This window comes from Haemaphysalis longicornis, unplaced genomic scaffold, assembly GCF_048455015.1.
Source record: "Haemaphysalis longicornis isolate Haplotype H1 unplaced genomic scaffold, Haemaphysalis longicornis Haplotype H1 scaffold_7, whole genome shotgun sequence".
NCBI lineage: Eukaryota > Metazoa > Arthropoda > Arachnida > Ixodida > Ixodidae > Haemaphysalis > Haemaphysalis longicornis.
In genome coordinates this window covers 63,804,389-63,829,465 of record NW_027526422.1, presented here as the reverse complement: position 1 = coordinate 63,829,465, position 25,077 = coordinate 63,804,389, and the positions used below count along the sequence as shown (strand labels likewise).

Here is a 25,077-nt window from a genome sequence, read left to right as displayed (position 1 = left end):
TGTGTCCAGGTAGACAGTTGTTCCACAGTAAGATTTTGCACTCTAGAACACAGGGCAAGGTATGTTACTAGCACTCTAGAAATGAGGGAAAAGGCTGTTAATGGTGGGCCTCCTCGATTATCAGTACTGGATCGTCCGCGGACTGCCCGAGACGCGAACCGGCACTCAATTTTCTCGCGTATTCCTATGGGACTTCCGGTCCGAACGCAGCCCTCGGACTGGCCGCGGACCGTCCAGGACTGGAAACGAATTTTTTTTCAAGGGGGGGGGGCAGTCGACCAAAAGATGGGATGGGGAAATATGTAGGCAACGTTTCTTGTGCGTTGTTTTTCAAACGAAGCTTGAAATAACTGACTTCAACATGCGATTTGTGTATGCTGAACGTTAACAGTAAAGTCCACCTTAAGGAGCTTAGATGATGATGACAATGACCTAAATTCCCATTCGCCGGTCTATGGGTAGGCCACGGGTGATTCTTTCGTCTGTAGAGCAGGTGGTTATGCGGGCACGCGCTCATGAGTGTGATCATGAGTGTGCTCGTGAGTGGCACATGGTCCCCGAAGTTCGTCAGGCGGAAGTGGAGGCCAACACTGGGTGTTTACGATCAAGATTCGCGTGTTTTAGATTTTCCTTCAGGAAAGGGACTAATAAGTTTTCTTATGAAATACAGTCGAGCACCATTTGAAGGTTATTGCGCCAGCATCGAGCGGCCACACGTGCCATCGTCCTACGGTTTCGTTTCGGAACCACGAAAATCAAGATTTCACACTCTTCTCTCCCTTGTTGCCTGTTACATGCTACAACAATGGCCCGCACGACTGACTTGCCACCCTTTGGGTTTCAAGCTTTACATTCGTTATCAAACACAGACTTGGTTGCCTTTTATCTACGCTGACGATAACGAAACTGGCATGGAAGATTTGCTAAAGCTGGTGTTCTGTCTACTTTGTTCGAAAGAGTAGCTTTCCCACGATAACCTTTGAATCGCAGTGGACTGTATGTGCGGCACATTCGTATATTATGGCAGTGAAGCTAGCAAACGTGTCTTCGTCCTTAAATAATCGCCTTTTTGTTATTTTTTGTGCTAGTAACGTGAATTGTAAACTTATGCTTAGCGGAACAATTATTGCACTGGTGTTGAATGTTGAGCTTGTTGCAGGTTTCTTAAATTTCATTCTATTTCTATCCATTAAATCCAACAGACATGGCTTCAGTAATACTCCGGTTAAGCAAATACAGAATGCTGATTCTAACCAAGAGGGAGGTCAAGGAAACAATGGAATAGTAGTGCCAAAAATTGTACAGTTTTGTTGATGTGGAGGAAATACGATTGATAGTTGACTGAACAAAATACAGTGACATGCTCTGTCATGTGATTATACTTTGTACCAGTGTAAAGACTTAAGGAATGTCACGCTAAAGTCCAGACCACATGTATGCCTATATAAGGCTTTTCCTGCTGTTCCGCCATTTCCCGGCTGTGCTGTTCCACCAGGGAAACAGCGGGACTGCCTCGATCGGCTTGCGGCAGGTTCCCAGCGCTGCTTGGTGTATCCGGCGCGAAATGCAGCCGCGCTGTATATGTTGACATGTACAGCATCTGGAGTGGGCACAGGGATCAGACGTTGACGTAGCCCTTGTTTTGAGCTATATATGAGCAAGAATGTCCTTAAAACTGCAGGTTCTGCACCTGCAGGCGACTTCAGGCGGTTCTTCAGGCTACTTAAACCGCACCCCAGCCTGGCACGAAACATTTCGGGGGGGCACGGGCCCGATGTGCACCCCCCCTGGCTACGCCCCTGGCGCACATGTTTGAATGCAATAGTACCTCGTAAATATTGCCATAGTGAAAAGGGTGTGAAGGCAAAGATGTATTTACAAAGCATAGTTACAAAGAAGGAGAGCACCTTATATAGACAACATTGGGCGCATTGAACCTGCTTGGCAGCAAGAGCTGCAATACTGCAAGATGCAGCAACTTAATTCCAGCTAGGTCAATTCTGTCACTTGCATGTGGTTGCCCCAGCCAATGACGGAGATGAGCGACAGTAGGTTCCCATCTGTCACTCATGGCATTGCTTGAAAGCAAATCCCACGTTTGCATGCGTAGGTTTTTGGGCAGTTACTTCAACTGAGGTATATATGACAAGGGACGTGTAAATTTCTGGCTTGCTGCTATGTGCACTCCGTCTATCCTTTTACAACCGGCACAAATGCGCACAAGGACAGTGTTCATTGTATTCCCAAGAAACGTTGTATTGGATGTCTTTTTACGTGGATGCCAAAACGGCACCTGGGCTATGAGGCACGCCGTAGTATTGGGCTAGGAATCAATATGGGCAACCTGGGGGGGATCGCTGACGTGCGTCAAAAGTCGAAATCCAGACACACGGATGTTTTCGTTTCTCGCCTCCATTAGAAAAAAGAAAGAGGAAGGAAACACAGGGAGGAGCAAAGCTAATTAAGGGTGATATACGGTTGACGGCTGTGGCCTTGAAATCTAGAATAAGTTGGAGGAGGGAAAAACCGTTTACGTGCCCATTAAAGAGAGTGGGAGAGGCGGGGGTAGTTGTGGCGTCTTACGGAACTTTAGGGTACAACAGATGTAAATCTGCACCCCGATTTGTGCCAACCCCCCCCCCCCCCCCCCCCCCATCTTCCCTCTATCCGGATTTCGACATTGAGCAACATGCACTTACTTGCCACCAAGTAGCTCCTCTGAATCCACAGTATGAACTTCGCCTAGTGTGCGGGGTCGACTCGATTTGACCGCGGAGTTCTTGGAACTTTGCCACCGCCTGCTCGAGATTTATCGCGGCTTGTTAGGCATGGCCCCTCCGTTTTCATCATTTTTGTTTCATAAGGGCGCAGTCAAATGAGAACACATAAACGATAACCAACAGCAACCAGGCCCCCGTGCATTTCCTAAGGTGGGCCTTTAAGTCAAATTTCTCCGGAGAGAGAGAGAAAAATGTGCCCATCTTTTGGCCAAACCGAAGTTAAATCGAATGCAGTATCAGGCAGTACCTTGCTGTTGTGCGAGTTTAATACACCCGGCCATCACTCGGCGTAAGGGGCGTAAGCATCACTGACACAGAACAGGGATGTCACTGATCTGCAGATCAGTGGTAAGCATCATAAGCATGGCGTAAGTGCATTTAAATTGGCGCGTTTGGCAGGGACCTGACGTCGTCAACGTCACTGCTCGAGCATTAGTTAAGCATTAGTTTTAACTATATTTTTTTAATTTTACGGTTTGGACTAGTAGTTTTATATTTTTTTTTTTGCGCCATGGTTGCACTTAAGGCTGATTTTTACTTGTTAATCGAGCGAAGCCGAGCGGCCGAGCCAAGCCGACTGAAGCGGAGTCAAGAAACGTGCAGAAAGTTTTTGTAAACGACAGAAGCCACACCATGTCGTCTCCCCTCGAAGCTCTGGAAACGAATTTAGAGATGTTTATAGAAAATGTTCGGCAACTAGGAATTATTGTGAGTGACTTCCAGCCGCAAGGTCAAACCACGCTGAATCAAAAAATGTAAGTGCCGCGCTCATACGCATTTCGTCGGCTAGGCAGGGTATTGACGCATTCGACACAGAGCACTTCGTGTGAACAACTTTTAACACTTTGTTTCAGAAATCACATCGTTACTTTGATGCAAGAAGTGGACAAGTGTAAACCGCAAGTGCAAGACATTCAGGTTCCGTTAGAAGTGTTCGAGTGAGTTTACTGACATCTATTGCAGTTGATATTTGCTGTGGCCTTCCTTGCATGTTGTAGTTCTTTGTTATTGCAGCTACATTGACCAAGGAAGGAATCCGCAACTGTGTTTTATTTCTTTGTTATTGCAGCTACATTGATCAAGGAAGGAATCCGCAACTGTTCACAAAGGATTGTATGGAAAAGGCTTTGACGAAGAATGAGCAGGTCAAAGGCAAAATTGAGTCCTATCGAGTAAGTACCCGACGAAGCAGCTTTGCTATTCCAATTAAAAAGAGCAACCTAAGCGCAACCTGAGCACCTTTCCAAAAACCGACTAGTTTTTGACCAATGCCTTGGAAATGCGTGTGCCGTATTTTCAAGTACCCTACGAAGAAACTTTGCTATTCCAATTAAAAAGAGCAACCTAAGCATAACTGCGTACCTTTACAAAATGGAAGTGTCTAGCGTTCCGTCTAGACGGAACGATAAAAACTGCTCAAGTTCCGTCCAGACCGAACGCCAAATCAAAACCAGCCGATTAGCCGTCATTTCTCGTCCTGTGATTTGGTGTAGCGGTTACGCCGCTGTCTACGGACGCTGTAGTCCCTGGTTCGATTCTTGGGTGTTTTTTTTTTTTTTTTTTTTTTTTTTTTTTTTTTTTTTTGCTGTCGTGGTTAGCGTTTTGTAATAGATATACTTCACGCCCGCTTTGCAATTCACGCGATGAGAGCAGTCGGTCTTGGTTTTTTACTCAAGTGGCCCAACCGCTACCGCTCACTGGAGCCAAGGCCGACGTAGCCATCGCCAGTTACGCCCGATCTCCTGTAATTATTACCAGTGATTAATAATTAACAGTGACTCTGGCTAGTCAGTGAGCGGAAGCGGTTTGGCCGGTTAGGTTAAAATCAAGACCGACTGCTCTCGCTGAAATATTGTGAAGCGGGCGTCGGGTGGCGACTTTGAGATCCGTCCGGATCTGTATCATCTGTACTTATTAATAATGATTAATAATTATCAGTGATTCTGGCTAGTCAGTGAGCGGTAGCGGTTTGGCCGGTTAGGTAAAAATCAAGAAAGACTGCTCTCAACGCGAGTTGTGTTTCCTCTGGACGGAACTTTAGTGACTAGTTGCCGTTCCGTCTGGACGGAACGCTAGACACAGCCTTAAAAAATCCGACTAGTTTTTGACGAAGGCCGTGCAATGCGTGTGCCGTATTTTCGGGTGCGTAAGTCGCACACCCTGTTAGCCGCCCTCAAATCTAAATGGACGAACGGCGTTGGTGACTTTTTAAGTTGGCTGTGTTTGTTCTCTCGGCAGCCGTGAATATTACCATCGGAAATTTCTCACCGCAGTTTCCACGAAAGCCTGGCTTAATCATAGTACTTGAAGTAGTTTACACAGACCTGGATTTACCTTAGGTTGCACGGGTAATATTGTGATGTTCCCTACTGCGTTCAAGTGGCAAAAGTGACAGCCAGCTGTACCCTAACATAACCCAACCAATGCAACCAGACACCCCCAACTGCCCGATAAACCATAACACCAACTAGACCTGCGTCGATCGTGTGATAAAATAGGAATAACCCAAGTGTAAAAATCAAAGCCCCTTCAGAACGATAGTTCAAACATGATGCTTTCTTCCATGCAACCTGTAAAAGTCCGAAATCCAAATTGTCAAGGTTCAAAGTCAACGTTCAATGCCACACCAACAAATTTTAAAGCCAACAACCACGCAACGAACCCTTAAAGAAATGCTGAGCGACCTGAATCCATGCGTGTTTCAAGCAACATGTTTAATCATCATCAACTAACTATACAATGTGCGAGTGTCTTTCAGTACTATACCATCTTATTCTTTGTGTGTATAGACCTCCCATTGTTTATGTGTGAGGTATGATTGATGTGCCTTAGTGAAAAACCATTTTGTAAGTTGTGCAGTGCACAGAAAGCGTCCCTTTAACTTTTTCATTACGGTGCCACAGGCCTTCGGACACAGAGTTCCGATGACTGCAAACCTCCCATGAAAAACTAAAAACAGCGCCTAGTGGACAACTATCTCTATCTCGCATATTTATTGGCAACTCCTTTTTCAGTTTCGTTTGTTTACATTACGAGAGTGGGGGCTGCGTTGAGAGCGAAATTTGAACCAAAAGATGCTCCGGGTTGGGCGGAAGTGGTGTCCACTTCACGCCATGCGCCGCAAAGGTTGTCTACCATCGCTGGGACTTTGGCAGGTGCTCCTGCTGCTGATTTTTCTGGCCCCAGCGGCAGTGATGACTCCAGCAACAACGTGGTATCGTCAGATTTTAGTTCAGATGAAGCAGATATTTTGAGTGCAACAAAGTGTCACAAGGGCACACCCCCCACTTTTCGCCTCTGCATCCTGTACAACACCAGCCCAGAGGGATGGAGAAGAGAAGTAATTGCAAGGTCTACGAAAAACAAAGCCACAAAGCAGAATAAACGTCCTGTGCTCCACTTGCAATGCTTTTACCTTTGCTTTCTGCCGGCGTGTGACTGTTTCGCTGAGTGGCACAGCCGTCGAGGCCGCTAGATTGACGGCCTTCAGAAATCCAGAACATGGTGTATAGGATTTATGCGTATATTGAATGATAGCTAAGGAACATAGGAACTACTTGTATATTTCAGATTTTCCTAAAATAATTTTCTGGCTTGGTACAGTCATCTATTTTTATTGTGTTTATACTTTTTTGTGCATTTCTTTTTGCTGATTTGACAACTAAACTCTGAACTCTTACAAAACTAAACTCTTACAAAACTGCTGCTATGCATATGAAAGGGCAAAGTATAAACTACAATTCCATAAATAACAATGCTGGATGTCTCCAGTTGCTCAAGAGAAAAAAAAAACTGTGGACGCACCCAAAATCTGTCATTTTTCGCTGTAACTAATAGTTAAAAAATCGCTAGTGATATTCCAATGAATCAAGGCTGCAAGAAAGCAGTTACCCTACGCTGGATTCGAACTCAAGTTTTCCCCCCTTCAATGCCAGTCAGTATATGCCACGGCACCACATCAGCCATACGATGGAAGTTTTGCGGAATAATTGCCCTAAGGAAGCTCCAAGTGGCGTGCTTAGCCAATCAGAGGCTATAGTGGTGTGAGAAATTTTGAATAGTGATTCTCATGGCTGCCATGAGAATAGCCACTGCCTTTGAAGTTTGAGCCATACCACTTATGTTTCTAATTCGTGCTGGCTTGCAGCGGATCATGTTTTTGCATGGTGATGTTGCCGACTGAAAATGCTTTTTTTTTTTTTTCCTGTGCAGAGGTTCAAGGCGCTGCTCCTTGTGGAACTGAGCAAAGTATTCCCGACAGAAATGGCCAAGTACCGAGCCATCAGGGGCGACGAACGGCCAGCAACCTAGACGAAAGGAAGCAGATCATGGTGCCTGGAAAACTGTACATACACCTGAACCAACGCCCATGCCTGGAAATGGGATCACATTTCCGGAAAGGAAGTGTTTCTGTATAGATCTTTGGGAGAAGTAAACTCTAAGTGACATTCTGACTGTCGTATGTTTTTATATTGTGTTGCAGGCCTCGGCATAAAACTCTGTTGGCCACGTGGGGATGCGCTCGTGCTTAAGCGTTGGTATTTCAGCTCACTTGAGCATGCTGCTCGAAGAGGCCCCATTCTATGTGAAGATCTGCCAGCACAAAATGTAACGAACGCAGCAGCATAAAACATTCCTGAACCTAGGGCTGCTGCTTACACTCCCACAAGCAGAACAATTGAAGCCCTGGAAGCTGTGTGGTTATCATTGATAAGCCTATTATCTGGCGAAAGTTTAATCTTGAGAGTTAGTGAGATGAAGCTCTCAGTACAGTTCCCTCAACTAATGCTGAATTTTTAGACAAGCAGAACCTAACAAACTATCTTGCTTGTGCACTGCGTTTAACAAAATTTTGTCCAATCTTAGTGAACGTGTGTTCAACTTGAGAGCAGTACCAGCACGAAACAACATCAACAAAAAGTGAAAACTGTCTTTTACTTGCTTCATTGGCTACTAAAAACATATCACTTAACAAGATTACCTGAAGTATATAAATTAATTTCAATTACTGGTCTCTCGGGCACACATTGGTGCCATTAAATCCACATCATGTAACAAGTGCAGCAAAGGCGATTCAAACCGCACTCGCCTGCATCGTGCAATCGGGGGGCAGGCGCAGAGTATGAGCTACGAAGCAATATGAGCTACGCTGCAATTCGAGTGCAGCGCAAGGGCCAAACATTGCGTGAAAACAAGATGTTTAATTTTCTCCAAGTAGGCCAGCTGAATTCCTTACCTTGCTTCAATTTCTTAACACCAACATGCCTACCAAGACCAGTGGTTGAAAAAGTAGGTTTACAGATTTCAGCTTAGTATTACGCTAGCTATAAGGAATACTGCGTTTTCTGGCTTCCACTAAGACACACAACACAGAAACAGGATGCATTCAGACATGGCAAAATGTCTAATGGCAATGTGTTGTAATCCTATCTTGTATGTTGCTTTGTAGCAACATTTTGCGCTATAGGCATATTATTGCACATTATTGTAACTATAATTTATGAAAATAGTAGTAGACACCATGGAGAACACTTTAAATATGAGGACGGTGCTGCAACAATACAAACTTGATGGACCCCCACCAAGTAAAGTAAAAACAAATCTCTGGGAAAATTTTCTGCAAATAAAATCCTTCCGTTTAAAGCATAATTAGTCTCTTTGATAATACTTAACATATTTGCATGTTAAGCATGTTTGTGTACTATGTTTTCTACACACATTTTTCTTCGAGAAAGTAGCGTTTCCTGCATTTATTTTTCTGTCTTCAGATAAGGTATTCAGCATTTTAATGCCTACATCTCAAATTCCAGATGTTTGTTGCTCTCAATACCTTGAATAGAACGCGGTAATCTTTTGTCACGGTTGGGTGTCCGGTGTGTTCCTGGCTTGCTAGCACTACTAATCTTAGTTATGATTAGATGGCAGATTTGTGTAACCAAACTGTTCATGTATAATGACTGCACCACATTTATTTGTAAAAAGGACACGTGCAGTTCAGTCATAAAAGGTGCGTGTGGGACAAACATTTGGTGCTCTTGGCTCTTTTAGCCACCGGTAACTTCTGGGTGGCACCCGTACTAGCTGTGACAATTAAGCTAACCCATTTACCTCAAATAGGCCAGTATTTTTGCTAGGGGTACAAATGCTATTAACAGCTATTAATATGAGCACGAGTGAAGCAGTGAACACAGCAAGCTGCACAGGACTATTCTCGGCATATATGTGCAATTCTTTTGCTGGTTGGCATGGTTATCTGCAAGCATGGCAATGCTCCCAAAACACCGGGAGCCCTGCTGTCTAGATGACTGAGCGAACAGCTCAGTGGTGCAATCACCACAACTTTTGGGCAAAATAAAGTTATTACTGCTACTACTACTACTAAGCAGGGACATCAGAACAAAGCATGCAGTTGCAGCACATAGTACTGATTATGCTCACTGTATTTGCACGATTCTAATGCACCCCTGGTTGTAGTGCGCAGATAATTTTACTTGTTAAATTTCGAAAAAACAGTTTGACGTCGACTGTAGGCTCTGATGTAAAAGACATGACATCACGTACCTGGCAGAAGAAATTTTATTTGACGTATGCAACTGTAGTATGCGAAAATCCGTTGCGCTTCATTAACATCTTTGTCCAGCTCCTGCGAACATTAAAACTTAAGCGAGGTGCATTGAAAGCCCATTTAGGTTTCTAGCCCCGATTGTAACGCGCACACAAATTTTAAGGCTACGTTTAATGAAAAAAGGTGAGCATTCGAATCGTCCAAATACAGTAACTAACTGACCAGAGGAAAACTTGTTTGAGCACACCAGGGCATCCTGCACTGCCAAGAAGACTGATGATTCCAAGTGATCACAGTGACATCTTTATTGTGTTGCACAGCGTGTAGACAAAGGCACTAGCAAAGTCAGCAGGTGGGTTCCAATGCTTTACACATAAAGAACAAGCACCTGTGATAACAAAAATTAAATCTGAGCTCTGCATTACGACTGCTTTTGAGGTACCATGCACAAACCATAAGCTGCAAACACCAGCAGTGATACACCATACAAAGAGCTCGCTTGGAGGTGTCAATCTCGTAATGCACCATGAAAATGTGCACATACGTGCTGAAAGACTTCTCGACTGCAGCGAATAACCCTGGCAAACAACAACACTTGATGCTACACTACTGCTTAGCTGCATCTCATTTCAAAGTCTCAGCGTGGCCCTATCTGACCAAGAAAAGAAAGATATGGACAGACACAACACCGCCGTAAAACACAGCTGAGTGATAAATACAACCGAGTGATTAAATGGAATTCAAGCACAGCCACAGGGCAAATTTGGGGACAGTCGAAAACCAAACACGAAAAAATGAGCTGTGACATGCCACATATTCTCGATATTTTTCCTTTATAGTCTTGAGAGGCCACTGTTTGGGTGATGCCACAGATTTGCAAATTATTTCATGGCTCTTTGCAGTTGAGCGAGCAGAGAAGCCCAGACCATAATTTTTGATCCCAGTGACTAAAATATACCATATCCTTTGGAAAGTTTGGCCCTCAATGGCACGTGTTTTTGTGAGCACATGCATTGAGGGGCTTAAACAGGTATGGTTGAGAACCACATTGAGAACCAATAGAACATGGTTGTTTTCTGGATTATGGTCGATGCGCACTTGTGACTATTCCTTTCTCAAAGGGTGGATAACACATGGACACTATGTGGCCTGACAAGATTTCTCAGCTGCACATCATTGATCTTGGCCTAAAAACAAAACAGACTAAATAAATTTCGGAAACTTCCAAGCGGAAATTTTTAGATAAACACGTAAACAGCACTGCCATACGTCGAGCCCGCATTAAAGTTGGCTTCACCACTACACACAAATGCGTTGTGGCAAGACATATTTTGGGGAGGAATATGCAGAGCCTGATATCATAGTATGATGGCCCTAGTGCCTATAAGTACCTCTACAAGCCACCATGCTATACTGCAAGCCCTTTTAGAGTCAGTGGAGGGCTCTGGATTAATTTTTACCACCCGGGGACCTTAACGTGCACCGAAATCTCGACAGCAAGTTTCAAAGACTAAAAACAAGCTACAACCTGTACTGCCCTGTTTCCGCTGCGGGAGCGACATTACACCACCTCCTGGGAACATGTCCAGGACTCCAACCAGCCTGAACCCAGCACATGGTAGCCCCATGACACTGACCAGGCCACCCGCCCAATATTCATCGGTGGACATGCGCATGGTCCTCTTTACAGGCAGCTCTTAGACTTTCTTGCTGAAACTAGCCTAGTATACGGCATTCTATAAGTCAGGGGTGAGACAGCTGCGCACATTGCGCAGTTTTGATACAATTTTGTTTTCCTGCGCCAGGCTGCTCCAAAAGCTTGGAAATTGCAAAAATTGCGCCAAACTGCTCCAAAACAGTCTGAGAGCCAAGGAGTTTAACGCTCCCATCAGTGTGAGGGGGGGAAAATGCTTACTGACAGCATTATTTTCCAGCACCCACAAGGTGATGGTGTTTGTAAATGTTCAATTGATTGATCATTCAATAAAAAACGGGCATAAAATTGTCCCCGAGAGTTTTTTTGAAAGACACAATGTCGGGTTGCACATGTTCTATTCTGTGTGTTTTTACAGTTTTCCCATCGAAAACCATTGCAAAGTCCTGTAGAAAAAATACTTATGTGTACTGAGGTGTCAAACTAGTCGTACAAATGAAAAAAAAGCAATTTTCGGAGAACGTATCTCAGGAACAACATTACTGGGCGCCGCCGTCTTGGTGTGGTGAAGATGTGAAAACGTGGCCGCCAGGCGAAGCAGTTGCTTGTGGTTCAGGCAGAGTGCTCTTCACCTTTCTACTTTGCTTTTAGTTATGGGGTTAGTTGGGTTTACATTTAGTCGTTTGATCTGTTGCAGGTACGTTGCGGGTCTCGAAAGACAGGAGTTCATCAAAAACAACATGGCGCCCACGATTTCGCCGTGTTTCGGCTTTGAGTGTGAGGCCAGCGCGTGTTTGAAGTGAAATTTCGGACTCATTGCGGTGTTATAAAACGCTGAGTTATTGCTGCCTTTCACAGCGAGCTTGCGAGTGGCGTGAATGGGACGATCGATGCTGTAGAAGTAGCGGTGCAGGCTACATCGCCGCAAAATTTTCAAGCAGTGTCTGATAGTGGGACGGGCTATTATTTCACGGCAACAATAACGGTTCATTTATCTCAAGTGAAATTTAATGCCAAGAGGGAGGCGGCTAAGCATACCAACGTTACTCAAATTACGATCGTAGTGAATGTGCACCTTCGCGATTGAAATGGGAGGGCTGGTGGGGTGCGACGACTCACCTCGCTTTGCGCAACTTTTGCCGTGGCTCTACACTTGTGCGTAAGGCCCAGTCTGGGATTACAAAAATAACAATTTCGGCATTCACATGATAATAAAAAGGCCTTAAGATTGCTTAGTTTTTAATTCGATATTTTCAACGGCGCTCCACTAAGAATTTAAAATGGTTTGTAAAAAAGTACTGCAGTTCTACCTTGTGATACTCTGGTAGAAAAAAAAACTTTATTGAGAGGCTGTTTCAGTGTAATGTGCGTTCAAAACTGATTAAAAGTGCACTTTTCGGTCGTAAGTTGCCAAAAAATTTGATTTTTAGGCTCCTAAGGTGATATAATAAATGTAGTTCTTCTGCTCCAATTCAAGGTTCTTCTGCTCCAAAATTAAGATTTCGCTGCTCCAAAAAGTGCTCCCAAATTTGATTCAGCTGTCTCACCCCTGTATAGTGCATGAAGCCGCTTGCCTTACGCCACTATCGCTTTTTTTTTTCTTTCAATTCCTTTGATGCCCTAGGGCAAAATGGTGCAATAATAATAAAAAAAGCTCTTTAGCTGTTGTAACAGCACCACACATGGTTTCCACTAATCATCAGAGAGTGTTGTTAGCATTTACTCAGAGCCCTTCCTCAATCACTTTCTATAGTGCACCAATCCAACATGTTGGTTGAATTTAGCTTTTTTTGTTGCTTCACTTGCATCATATTGCAATATTTGACTTGATAGCACATATTAATTGAGAAACTAAGCTTATTAAAAAAACTTGCCACACCATTAAGGTACAAGAACCTTGGTATCTAAACATTGTGCATGTTTTCCCTTCATGGGTAACATGGATCTGTTTATGTGACAGCGGATCATGAACAGATAGTGCACTCAAGTCGGCAATAGTTCACGAATGTGAAGGAATGTTTTAAGTACTCCTAGCGCACATCACCAATGTCAAGTTCAGATGACAGCAGTGCTAAGCTGCAAAACAAACAGGAGCAAACTGCACAAGCTGCCAAGTGTTGGCAAACTGATGAGCATTTGCAAAGCCGGCGGTAATCAAGCGGTGGAAGTTCTTTAGAGGACTTCGTAGCAGCAGACTTCGGACAGCTCCTCGTGGTCCATAACAAAGCTGTAGGCCAGGGGGTCAGTGACGTAGCGTTGCTTCACCCACTCTGAGATGACAATGCCCGTCTGCAAAAAGCAGAAGAGAGACCACGGAAAACTAAATGGCATTTCTGATATTTCACTTGCAGGAAACGCCAGAAGAAGAGTAGAGGGAGCTAAGCTCTGCGTAGAACCACTGCCAGAATTGACCTTTCAATGTCTTATTTTTTCAAAATTGTTGTTCAAGAATGTATTTTTCACTTCGTTTTCCCGCAAATTTGTAGAGCCTAATCTACAGCATTCATGAGAGGGTGCTGTGAAAATCCCTACTGTCCCCGGAAATTTACTGGTTACCCTCAATAACCAGCACTAACCACTGGCGGTGACTAGTGCGCCACACACTCACAAGCGCAACGCAATCACCTCGCAATTTGCCACACACACATCGTGAACGCCTTATCTTCCCAGTGCTCCTCATGTGCTTGTGTCATATCCCTTATTAGATTGAACGAGCACAAGCGCATGCTTACACATTGCATGGCCAATCAGCGGCAAGTCTACCTCCTCCCCACCTGATAACCTGCTCTCTCAATTGGCAACGAATCAGCAGTGGGGGATGCGCGCACACACCTTTGAGCTTTATGACAAAATGCTGGACGAGTAGCCTCAGAGTAACCTAGAAAGTCTCACGTTAGTAGATCACTGTTTCAGCCACACTTTCACCAATGGGTGTAGACCATCGAGCTAACGCGGCTTGTAAAGCAGCTAGGCCTTTTGCATGCTCTTCTAGCTCCCTACCTTCAGTGACTTGAGTGAATCCTCAAGGCTGGGAACGGTGACCAGGATGGCCCCCTTCTTGATGGTGCGCCTGAGGAACTGCCACAGGGCCACCTGGTCTGCCTCGGGCATGAAGAACTCAAACACGTTGTTCAGGACCACCACATCGGAAGACGAGACGAGATCGGGGACCTCGAGCACATTGGCGTTGACAACCTGCAACGAAGTGACGGACACTGGAAACGTTAAGATTCTGCCCTTTGGTGCACTCAGATACAGCAAAAACATTTTAGAGGCCCCCAGTTGGGCTACTAGAAGCACACAGACCCACTACAATGCAGTAGACACATTGCCAATCAGGTTCTGTTGCCGCAATGCATTTCCAGGACCCCACACACATCTTTGCAGCACAGCAAGATGCATTTAATATAGTGCTGTAGGCATGCTTAGCTTAAACTGATCTGTTTGAACCTCGGAAATAATTAAGTGCGCTCACATGACAGAATGCACCACATAACTGTGCAGCACTACTGCAGTGCTAGTGCAGTGCCGTAGTGGCAGTGAAAAAGCAATCATAACTGAGTTTTTTATTGCACTTACACTTTTTCCTTGCATTTAGCGCCAAGCTTTAGTGAAACAAACTTGCTGTCCATAGCAGACATGGCAAAAGCAAAGAAATTGAACAGTATGACTGAAATCACAAGTTTCCCATATGGTCAGCATCTTAGTTTCACCAAGCCTTTTTCATGAAATTTCTGGGTACACAGCCTGGTTTGGCTTCCGGTGTTATGAACTAAAGCTCCATTCGAATTGGGGCTTCATGCACTGAAGCTACACTTGAGCTACAAGGAATGGCCCAGTGGAAAGCTACGGCTTAAGTCGGCCAACCGAGGAAATGCACATTAGAGTTAGAATTGAAGGATTAATAATAAGGGGTAATTCGAGTAAAGTTCAAATTACAGGAAGCCCACTAAATATACTGTATGTGCATGATTCTTATGCGCATTTTTCTTTTTTTGCTAAATGTAAGCTTCATATTTGTGCGCGCGTTGCAATCGGGCCCAAAGTTGAAACCGGCTTTAAAGCGGCCAGCATGACTTCCACGTACATGAAAAACTCCAAAAATATAATTCAATCCAATCAAAACACTTTTTTTTTTCGAAATTTGTACCTAAACATTCCTGCCCGCTACAATCGAGGGCGCGTTTGAATTGTGCAAGTGCGGTACAGTGTGGGGATAGGACCTCAGCATAAATTCGAATAAACTGGAAGCTCACATTAAGTGGTTTCAAATCAATTAGGTTCAACTGTAGTAATACAGGATTGCTAAAATAATGTAGCTAATGTGGGCATCCTGACAATTTACCTTAATTCGATCCTCCATGTTAAAATGCTTGATGGCAGTTTCCTGGATCTTGCAAAGGTCTGCGTTCATTTCCACGCCAATGATTGGATTCGCTGGGGTGAATGCATGTGCCTGCAATGAAAATAAACGTGGGTTAAAAGTGTGCCAAAGCACAGATAATCATCGTATAAGACAGCAGCCACACTGCTTGCTTTGCTCCCTACAAACAAAATAAACAAATCATGCCAAGAGCAACCTCACAAAAGGGCAAGCGATTAAATTTAGGTTTGAGATTGCGAACACACGCACATCCTTCATAACTCAACAAGGTACTGAATTGGGGGAGTTTTGCAATGCTCACGATGTTCAGTACAAATGAGAACATGGGACAAGAAGAGTGGGAACGACACGAGCACTGTCTAGCAACTCAATGCCCACGGTTTTTCCACTTCATGTGACCACCTGCTACTCCACTAGTACTCAATTTCTGCTTTGCTATTTCAGATGTGCTGATGAAGCTTTCAACTTGTGATAAAAACACAAAAACTTCTAACTCGGCATGGTCTGTGGATTGCACATATAATATCACGAACAAGAAGCATTGCAATGAGGGGAAAAATGATGAGCAGGTGGAATGGGGGTTCTTATTTTATTTGTAAAGTGTCAATGTCATTGTGTTACATTTAATTCCTAAACCATGAACCAACACCTTTTGATATTGTGTACACTGCATTTATTCCTTACCGAGGTCAATGAGTGCAACTATAATTAGGGTCAAACTATTATGGCCTATTAAAAGGACCCTGCAACACTGTCTATAAAAGCTTTCACTGCGTTCTTCATGCCTGGAACCACGGTAAAAGCTATAGTTACCACCAGCAGGGAGCAGCTGTGTGTGATTTTCTCATTGCAGCAGGTATGTCTTCTGGTTTTGCTTTGCTTTTGTTGAGATTTTTTTAAAGTCGTTATTACATGTGTTCATTGCTACAACTGAACAGAACATTGCTCAAATGACAACATTGGAGCATGCAAACAACACCAAGACCAGGAAAGAGAGAAAAAGCTTTTGAGCAAGTTTCTAAGCTAGCTGATGAGCAGACAGCAGCAATATTTGCCCGAGGCAGTACTTCCTTGACCCCCTATTCTGAGTACCACTAGATGCGCTTGTTGACAACATTCTGAAAGCCTTTCAGATTTAGAAAGAAGTTGAAAAAAGTGTTGCAGGGTCCCTTTAAGACAATAAATATGTCCAGGCTTCTTTAGAATTTGAGAAAGCAAGTCAACAAGCACAGTAGAATAAGGCATGCATGGTATGATTTTTTATGTAACCCTATTAGTATAATAGTCAAGCTCTGAAATTACTCTCACAAGGATACAAGAAACTCACGGCATACAGCATGACCCCCAGTCGTGAGCCCACGTCGAGTACAGACTTCTCCTTCAAGTAAGGGACCATCTCTCTGAAGATGAATTCAGCTCTCCGTGCAGAGGCAGAGTGTGAAATGAAAGCTGGAAATGGTAAAAAAATAAAACACCCGCATCAATAGCGTGAGGGTGTGCACACAGGGTGTCAAGGTCTCGCAGAGGTTTGGTCTGATCCTTAGAAACTGTAGCTTGTTCCTCGAGCACCGTATGTAATTACAGTAGACTCACGATAATTCAAACTTTGATAATTCGTACTTTCGGTTATTTCAAACAAAATTCAAAATTTTGGTTGGCCCACTATCCTTTCAATGTATTTAAAAGCTGCTTAATTCAACCACCGTCATTCGGTTATTTCGTACTTTTTGCGTGTCCATATCGGAAAATATCTACTGCTTTCCCGCAATTATTTAAAATTTTGCGTGCTTATACAATCATAACAGCCGAAAAATGAAAAATAGGCACCTCAAGCCTTCAAGGAAAAGGGTGTTTCTAGTGAACAAACATTTGAAATGAAGCAGAAGTAAGGTAGACAGTTCGGTTTCTCAACTTTCTAGACTTATTTACCACTTTCACGATGCGAATTAGAAACCAAAACAACAAACAGGCCTCCAAAAACGTCTAAACATGATAGACTGCCTACACTTGTAGAAGCGGTGAAAATCACGCGGGCCACTGTCGCAAAAACAAAAGGAAAATGCCCAATCACACATTCGCACGTCGGCAAATAAATAAATAAATAAATAAATAAATAAATAAATAAAAATGACAAGGCGGTTACGAAACTGACGCGGCCAGCATCCGGTTTGTGGACCTTAAGCTGTGCTTTCTTTTTATTTTGTGCAGTTAGGGCTCAAAAATGCGTAGAACTTAACAAATGTGATTAAAATCAATGCCGAATCATAATGTGTGCTGTCACTTTGCCCAGAGTCATATATAGGTATGAGAACTTCTCATAATCAAAACTTCGGACATTTCAAACGAAATCCTGGGGTCCCTTCAAGTTCGAATTATCGCGAGTAGACTGAACAAACACACACCTTTTCTCCAACACGGAGACTGCCTTGTCGGACAATCCACTCATGACAGTTTTAATGCAAACTTAAATCAAGTAAGTCATATATTGGGGAAAACAAACAAAAGGCGTGGCCAATTTCCCACGCTTAGCTTATGACAGAATATGTACAACTTGTATAATTAGCTGACGCCGACCAACTCAAGTGATTACCGAAACAGCCTTGCACGGTCGCAGCTGGAGCTCATAGCATTTCAGATGAAAAATGATGATACAGTATAACCTCGTTACAAGAGACACTCAAGGGAGCCAAAAAACAGGTCTCTTCTAACCAAGGTCTCTTGTATGCAATGTTTGGAACATGGCGAACATAGAACAACCAACCAAACTGCTTTCATTCAAATGTCTCTTATAACCAAGTGTCTCTTGTAACAGTGTTTCTTGTAACAGTGTCTCTTGTAACGAGGTTTTACTGTAGTTTGTGATGACAGGGTGACTAAAAATGCTTACGGAGAAATAATGTATATAAAATCAACATAAATAAAAAGCAGATGCCATGGCCAGTCTTACGAGCTATGGTCATGCTGCCCTGTCTCTTGAGAGGCTTTCCCAATGAGACAGCTTTCAGCTCATAGGAACTAAGAACAAATTACGCCCATTGTCTTCTCACAAGGCACCAAGGGTTCGAAGGAGCTCAAGTCATCCAATTCGAATCACTCTCATCAATTGAAGCAAGAATAACGCATATGGCTATTCAGTTACGAGGCCCAGGGTTACTGCACACTAAAACACCCTGCTATATTTCGTTAGATTTGGTCAGGCATTTTTAAACTTCGAGTTTCTTCACGGTGGCATGGAGTCAGCATACTGACTGTCTATTTTTATTTTCTACACTAAGCAGGTCACAGGGCTATTTTCCTGTCATGGAATGGCTTCAATAACCAAGTAATCTGAAACCCACACCTTTAAACATTGAATTCAGACTAATCAAAGTTTCCCATCGAACCAAATTTCAACAAGGTATGACCTGCCAAATTTCTGAATCAAGTGAAGTTGTATGCTGTTTCCATAGTCCCTTTAAAAAGTAGCAGTGAAGTGAACGTGTTGATCTTTTATGTGTGTCTCCATTTGTGTGGGCATTATTTGGACCCCTTCAACACTTCCACACTATCCATAATCAATGCCATGCAATGCCCATACTGTTTCAAGAACTTCTTTTACAGGTAGCCCTACAGTGTATTGATCCTTTCTGAATAAAACTCACAGTATCGCTGATTCATTGCATATGCTGTTTTGTTTGTACTGTACATTTTGCTTGAGCAGAGGTTTACGCATGCCGAAGCGACAACCATGGGCTGTGAGCTACGCCACAGCGGAGGTCTACGGATTTGAATTTTGAATACTATAGATTTGAATGGAGGTCTACAAAATTGAGACCACTCGGGGACCTGTAATGGGCACCAAAGTCTCTAGACATCAGTTTTTCTGACTTTTGCCTCATTCGTAACATTGGCCTCTGTCATTAAACAACTGCTATGGCCAAAATTCGAACCAGCTATCTTGTGTTGAGTAACACCACGCCTGAGCCACCATGGGGCATGTACCATTTAAGGAACAAATCCAAACAGGCACATTTTGAACCCTCGTTAAGTAGGTAGTGCTTGAAACAGGACGACAGCAGAGAAGGCACACACGATGGCGCTCGTGTTCCCCGTGCCTGTCTCATCTAGCTACTGCAGCGAAAAGTGTTTACAGTATATATGTGTGTGTGTGTGTGGGGGGGGGGGGGTCGCAGGGGAGGGGGGGGGGGGGGGTCATATTAGATTTTTCAAATCTGAGCAACCCACACCTCGTGCATTGGTATCTTGGAAAAAAGGGGGTGCTCAGAATCAAGTAAATATGGCATTACGCCACTGTGGTGTGAAATTGAAAAGTTCGTCAATATTTCTTGCATTTCGTTGGTCAAAAAGCGTGCTTCATGGCTGAAGCTACCAAAGGCTAGATCTTCCAAACTGAACAAAGTTATGTTTTGTCTGCATGCAAGAGTCAGAAACCTGGCCAGATTCACGCTTTCCCACGCCTTGACCAGCGTCTCGGTACTCACTGAGTGGTGCGACGTCTTGAGACCCGCACGCCTTGCAGTAGTTGCGGCTCAGCTTGCCTTCTTCGACCAACTCGTCAATGGTGTGGTCGTCGTAGAGGAATGCGTCCACGTGGACAGTCGTTGCGGGGTCGCAGTCTGCATTCTAGGAGACAGGGCATGGTATGTTACCACACTGGCTGTTCAGGGTGTTTGCCGGAACTTTAAACAATTTCAAAAGCCGTAAATTGCCCAACATTTACTCAGTTTCCAAGCAGTTTGTGATAATCTGCCTTGTTTCACAAAATTAAGTAAGTATTGCAATCCATTTCTATGTCTTTGAGTCAACAAGCGTGTAACAGCAATGTCATTTGAAGCCACACTTCTTTTTCAGAGATTAATAATACATGTTTTACAAGGGACCCCCACAGAATTTGCTTGTCTTGTGGATGCACGGCATGGAGTGAGCGGGGACAGCAGGGAGGAGTGACCTAATTCTCTCTCTTCCTCACTGCCTGCACTATGGATAAAAAAAAAAAAAAAAAGAAACCCTCGCACAATTCCACTTCCTGTGCAGCAGTAGCAGGCAGGGCACCCTACCTACAAACACTACTATTCCCAACTACACAGGTGGGTTTGCAGACTGTGGCCACAATGTTTGCAGGTTTTTATGAGCTTGATTAGGCAGAAGGTTGAAAACACCCTGGGCTCACTTACACTTAGAGGGAACTTAACTACAGGGCACACTCAGTTTTAATTGCACAACATTTACAGAGATGCACCACAAGCTTGCTCAATCAAGGTTTGGGATGCCCTCCTCTACAGCAGAGAGAAAAAGGGGGAGATGCATTGCCCAGGGAGGCCTCACAGTTATTTACTCTCAGCATGGTGACATCAAGTGTGGGGAAAATGGCAGGAGGTGGCAGTGACAAACAATGATTTAAGCATGTTTCATACATAACGCGTGAAAAGAAGGACACTCCCTTTGACACTCTTTAAAACCAATTTTTGTCTGCATTTGCCACATAGCAAACCAAGTGTTCTTCTGTCTTTGACGAACGTTTTTACACAAGGTTGTCGGGAAAGGAAAAAGAATGTCTGCAAATGTTGTTTGTTATTCATTTCAGTGGGGCTCCTTTACAATGAGCAACCCCGAGCTAAATCATAAAAGGCCGAGTGCCGTTTCTCTTACTAATCCAGAAACAGTGGCATGCCAGGCCCAGAGGACAGACTACAAGTACAACAAACAGCACAGTACAACACGGCGAAAGGAGAAGAGTTAATTGGAGGATTAGATATAGGACGGGCTAGTCAACGCATCTATGTATGTAATGCAACTGCACCCTTACAATTTAAATGCTTAAAATTTTGACATCTGTAACCGTAACATCTATCGTAACCACATGCAATATTCTGACAAGTTTTCTCAAATGGAGGGCTGCCCCATAAATGAATGGCAGTTCCAGGTGGATCCAGATTGTGCGTGTAGAACAACTATTTCATTATTCTGCAGTTACAACCTTCCCAAAATGCTGTCCCATCTGCAAAAGGTTATTATTCTGCAGTTACAACCTTTAAAGATACTGCCCCATCTGCAAAAGGAAAGAAAGACAAAAAGGAGATGTGAGAAGACGATCCTTACCTCACCCTCTTTCGGCACTATTATAGTTTCAGAAGGAAGAACAGCGTTCCCTGGAACAATGTCCCTGAGGTAGCTGGCGATCTGCATCAACTTGTGATGGCCTTCAGCCACTTGGTGCCCTGCACATGCTGTGAGCAAGAATCCAGGGTTAGCAATTGAGTTTAGCCCTGTTCCTTATAATGTGGCTATGTAGCGCGACTGTAGGCTACATCTAAATCTTTTCATTTTTGCTAGAATGTGCTAGGAGAAGTGGGATACCAACTTACATTACAATATTGTATAGACTGAGAAATTGTCCAGAGGGATGTGCAGTCTCTATAAAATGTTAAGCAGTAAAAGCTAGTAAAGCAGTAAAAAGTAGTAAAAAAAACACTGATCAAATTTCGTCAGGTTTTATTTTTTCTAAGCAAGTTTGAAGAGAACCGAGACTCGATTCGGTAACATTTAAAAAAACTCTAGTGGGAGGAAAAAAAAAAGCAATACGTACTCTCACTGCCACACTGCGTAGAAGGAGTAGATTTTGAATCAGACAATAGCATAAAATAGCACTCAGCGTTTAAAAAAAAACATCTCACAGGTGCGACCATGAAAAAGCACACAGTTTGGCCAGGAGGCTTTACCAAAATGGTTTGCGGTATATACATCTTCACGATGTATGTCCACAAGCTTTTCAGAAAAGTCTAGATGTAAACTTGTTTTTTTTTTTTTTGCAGTTGTGCTTAAACTATATATGCATTATCATCATTTCGGGCCCCAAGGATTCATTCATTTTAGAGTTTGCATTTGTCAATCCATTGAATTGATTGTGGGGTTTAACACGCCGACGCAACGCAGGTGATGAGGCGCGCCATAGTGGAGGGCTCCGGATTAATTTTGACCACCTGGGGATCTTTAGCGTGCGCCGAAATCTCGTATACACGGGCGTTTTTGCTTTTCGCCTCCATCAGAAAAGCGGCCGCCGCGGCCGGGAATCGAACCCGCGACCTCGTGCTCAGCAGCACAACGCCTTAGCCACTGAGCCACCGTGGCGGTCAAATTCATTGAATTAGTAAACAACTAAAGAAACATGTTACAGTCACAACATGACCTCACTCTGTTGCATTCAGCAAATTGATGTACCCCTTGTGATAACAGAGCATTTAAAAGATTTATGCTTACTCCAAGGCTTCAAATAAAAACAATCACCGTAATCACAAGAAGAAATTTAATGAGTCATAGGGGGGAACGGTGCAACAAACAATGACATTTTGTTTCGCAGAGAACATCTCGCACCGTTGATTGTCATGCAGCTCAATTTCAACCCACTAGAAAACATCACTCGCCACTGAGAGCAGGCACAATGACTGTCACTGTGAGCATGCATGCTCTAATTTGGTTGGTTTGAAAGAGTGTTTACAAATCAATGCAACTCCAAATTTGCAAAGGAGTGTTCCAATATGTGCATTTTACGCAACTTCTCGGCACCTCGTATACATCAGGTATATAATGAGCATGCACCGAAGCAACATTAGTGCTGTATCACTCAGCAGCTTCCAGCTATCGAACTAGAGTTGCTTCAGTGAGTGATGATGAGCAATAGAGCGCTCTTCAAATTGCTCGAAAAGGTTGCTCTATGAAGTTATTGCTTATGCAGGTGTCCGCACGTGTGCGTTAGGGCACAGCCCTTTAGCGGCCGTCTCTTGGCTGAGCTGTGTTGTCGGCGTAACCGAGTGAACGATGGCAAGACCGATGAGTGAAAGAAAAAGCGAATGAAGAAAGCAAAGGAGGAGAGTCTCGCGAAATTGGGAGGGGAGGGCGGTTCGCTATGGTGGCACGAGCCAGCGCTCTCCGAAAGTGTGCGGTGGGGGAGAGGAAGGGGCAGCATGCTGTGCTCGCACGAGGTGCTCGATGGTGCGACACTTGGCGAAAACGTGAGGGGGGCATGCACGTGACTAGGATGTGTGTTCGCTTAAGACGCAGTTCGCGGTCCTTTCCTGAGACTCACTTCGAGCCACCGACGCATAGGCTCATCATTGCTGCCGTTGAGAGAACCCGCGAGTGAGTGCTGCCCCAGTGCACTGCTGCTGCGCCCAAATATCGCATTAGGGAGTATCGTAATCACCAGCCAATTTTTTAGACAGTTGTTTCGAATGAGACATTATAGGGCAAGTGTAAATTATTTGTTCGCTTTCATCTGATTTTTTTTATTACCATCATCATCAGCTCGTTCGTGTCCACTCCAAGACGAACGTCTCTCCCGTGTTCCTTCAACTGTTCCTTTCTTTTGGTGCTCTAGTCCAAACTTCGTTTCCGAATTTTCCGATTTCATTCCTCCATTGAGTTAATGGCCTTCCTCTACTTGTAGTCCCCTTCTTTCTTTCTCTTTTACAGTGGTAGATTCAAGGAGGAGGGGAAGGGGGTCAGTGGGCGATCGCACCCCTCCACACTGATTTTTCGGCCTGTGTAATTTTTAATTTTTTAGACCACACCGGGGTCCATCGTTGTCCGCAGCGAGCAAAGCGCCTCTCACATCTAGCTTTTTTGTTTGGCATGATGTTGGCTGACGCAACCTCCGCCTCAGTGGAAATGTGCTGATCGCTTTTTCCCCGCAGCCAATTGGCACTGTGAAGCAAGACATTTTTAAACTGGTCACATGGCTGTCTGCAATATGTGGATGAAAAAAGCACTGGGTGTGCAACTGAGAACAAATCATGACATTTTGGTTAATTGAGCCCCCCCACCCTTTTCGCAAAGTACGCACATGGATCCGGCCGATCCGCCCCTGCTCTTTAACAAATATTGTTAGTTAAAACACATCATATCTTTGCGCATGCGAAGCCTGTGTTTTCACCAAAGATGCATGAGCTCGCCCAGCAGCAAGTTCTGCTTTCATAAACTAAAGTCCCTCCACCAGTGCACGCATGGAAGGGGGGAGGGGTGATACCACAGGGTGCACAGTGCTGTAGAGGGAGGGAGGGTGGCGCATGTGCTACGTGCCATGCGTATGCTGCAATAAAAAAAATGCTTTACGTGCAAGAGAGGGGTGGAAAAGTTGAGGTAGGGGCCGCTTAGGTGTGGGCACGGGAGAGAAACAGAAGTGTGGCAAATATAGTCACGGCGCTTCGCGCTACTTTAACAGGTTTTGGGGGCCTCATATTTTAGACACGTAAATCGAGTCCCTTTCCAACCCTCTTTTCAAAACATCTCTGCACAACGTGCACTTACTTGCCATCAAGTACCTTCTCTGAATCCATAGTATGAACTCCGCCGAATGCGCGGGGTCAATCTGGCCGAGGAGTTCACGGAACTTGTCTTCCGCCTGCTCAAGATTCATCGCGCCCCGTCACAACCACGCCCAACGAGAAAGTTGAACTTTATCCTGAAGGCCTGTATTCCCTAAAGCAGGCAACGAAGCAATGTATGAGCCCTTCAAAGAAATAAAAATGTGTACGACTCTTGTTCAGATCGAAGACTCAGCGAATACAGTTTCGCTTCTAAACATGTATAGCCGTAATGCGCAAACCACGCCGCCAAAACAAAACATTGAAGTGTTCAAACTATAAATTACCGTTAGCCTGACCTTAATTACAAATAGAGTAACCCTTCTCACTTTTGG

The 25,077-nt window shown here is 44.1% G+C and overlaps 2 protein-coding genes across 2 annotated transcripts; one reads left to right on the top strand and one right to left on the bottom strand.

The window, feature by feature from the left end:
• Positions 1–3,350: 3,350 nt before the first annotated feature.
• Positions 3,351–7,234, top strand: LOC144145818 (mediator of RNA polymerase II transcription subunit 10-like). The gene is made up of 4 exons (XM_077677575.1): positions 3,351–3,535; positions 3,635–3,718; positions 3,850–3,952; positions 6,993–7,234. The coding sequence occupies exons 1-4, from the start codon at positions 3,414–3,416 to the stop codon at positions 7,089–7,091; spliced, it is 408 nt and encodes a 135-aa protein (XP_077533701.1). The 5' UTR covers positions 3,351–3,413; the 3' UTR covers positions 7,092–7,234.
• A 2,398-nt stretch (positions 7,235–9,632) lies between these two features.
• LOC144145816 (uncharacterized) lies at positions 9,633–25,033 on the bottom strand. Its single transcript, XM_077677572.1, has 7 exons — positions 24,687–25,033; positions 21,483–21,610; positions 19,865–20,006; positions 16,711–16,832; positions 15,345–15,455; positions 14,000–14,194; positions 9,633–13,288 (listed from the first exon to the last, which is right to left on the bottom strand). Exons 1-7 carry the CDS (start codon positions 24,793–24,795, stop codon positions 13,172–13,174), a joined length of 924 nt encoding a protein of 307 aa, XP_077533698.1. The 5' UTR covers positions 24,796–25,033; the 3' UTR covers positions 9,633–13,171.
• Between the last annotated feature and the right edge of the window lie 44 nt (positions 25,034–25,077).

Coding starts and splice junctions, on each gene's coding strand:
- LOC144145816 (XM_077677572.1), bottom strand. CDS start 24,795: ATGAATCTTGAGCAGGCGGAAGACAAGTTCCGTGAACTCCTCGGCCAG. Junction 21,611..24,686: donor GAGAAGGTACTTGATGGCAA/GTAAGTGCACGT, acceptor TCTTGCTCACAG/CATGTGCAGGGCACCAAGTG. Junction 15,456..16,710: donor TGGGGGTCATGCTGTATGCC/GTGAGTTTCTTG, acceptor TTTTCATTGCAG/GCACATGCATTCACCCCAGC.
- LOC144145818 (XM_077677575.1), top strand. CDS start 3,414: ATGTCGTCTCCCCTCGAAGCTCTGGAAACGAATTTAGAGATGTTTATA. Junction 3,719..3,849: donor GTTCCGTTAGAAGTGTTCGA/GTGAGTTTACTG, acceptor TTGTTATTGCAG/CTACATTGATCAAGGAAGGA. Junction 3,953..6,992: donor GCAAAATTGAGTCCTATCGA/GTAAGTACCCGA, acceptor TTTCCTGTGCAG/AGGTTCAAGGCGCTGCTCCT.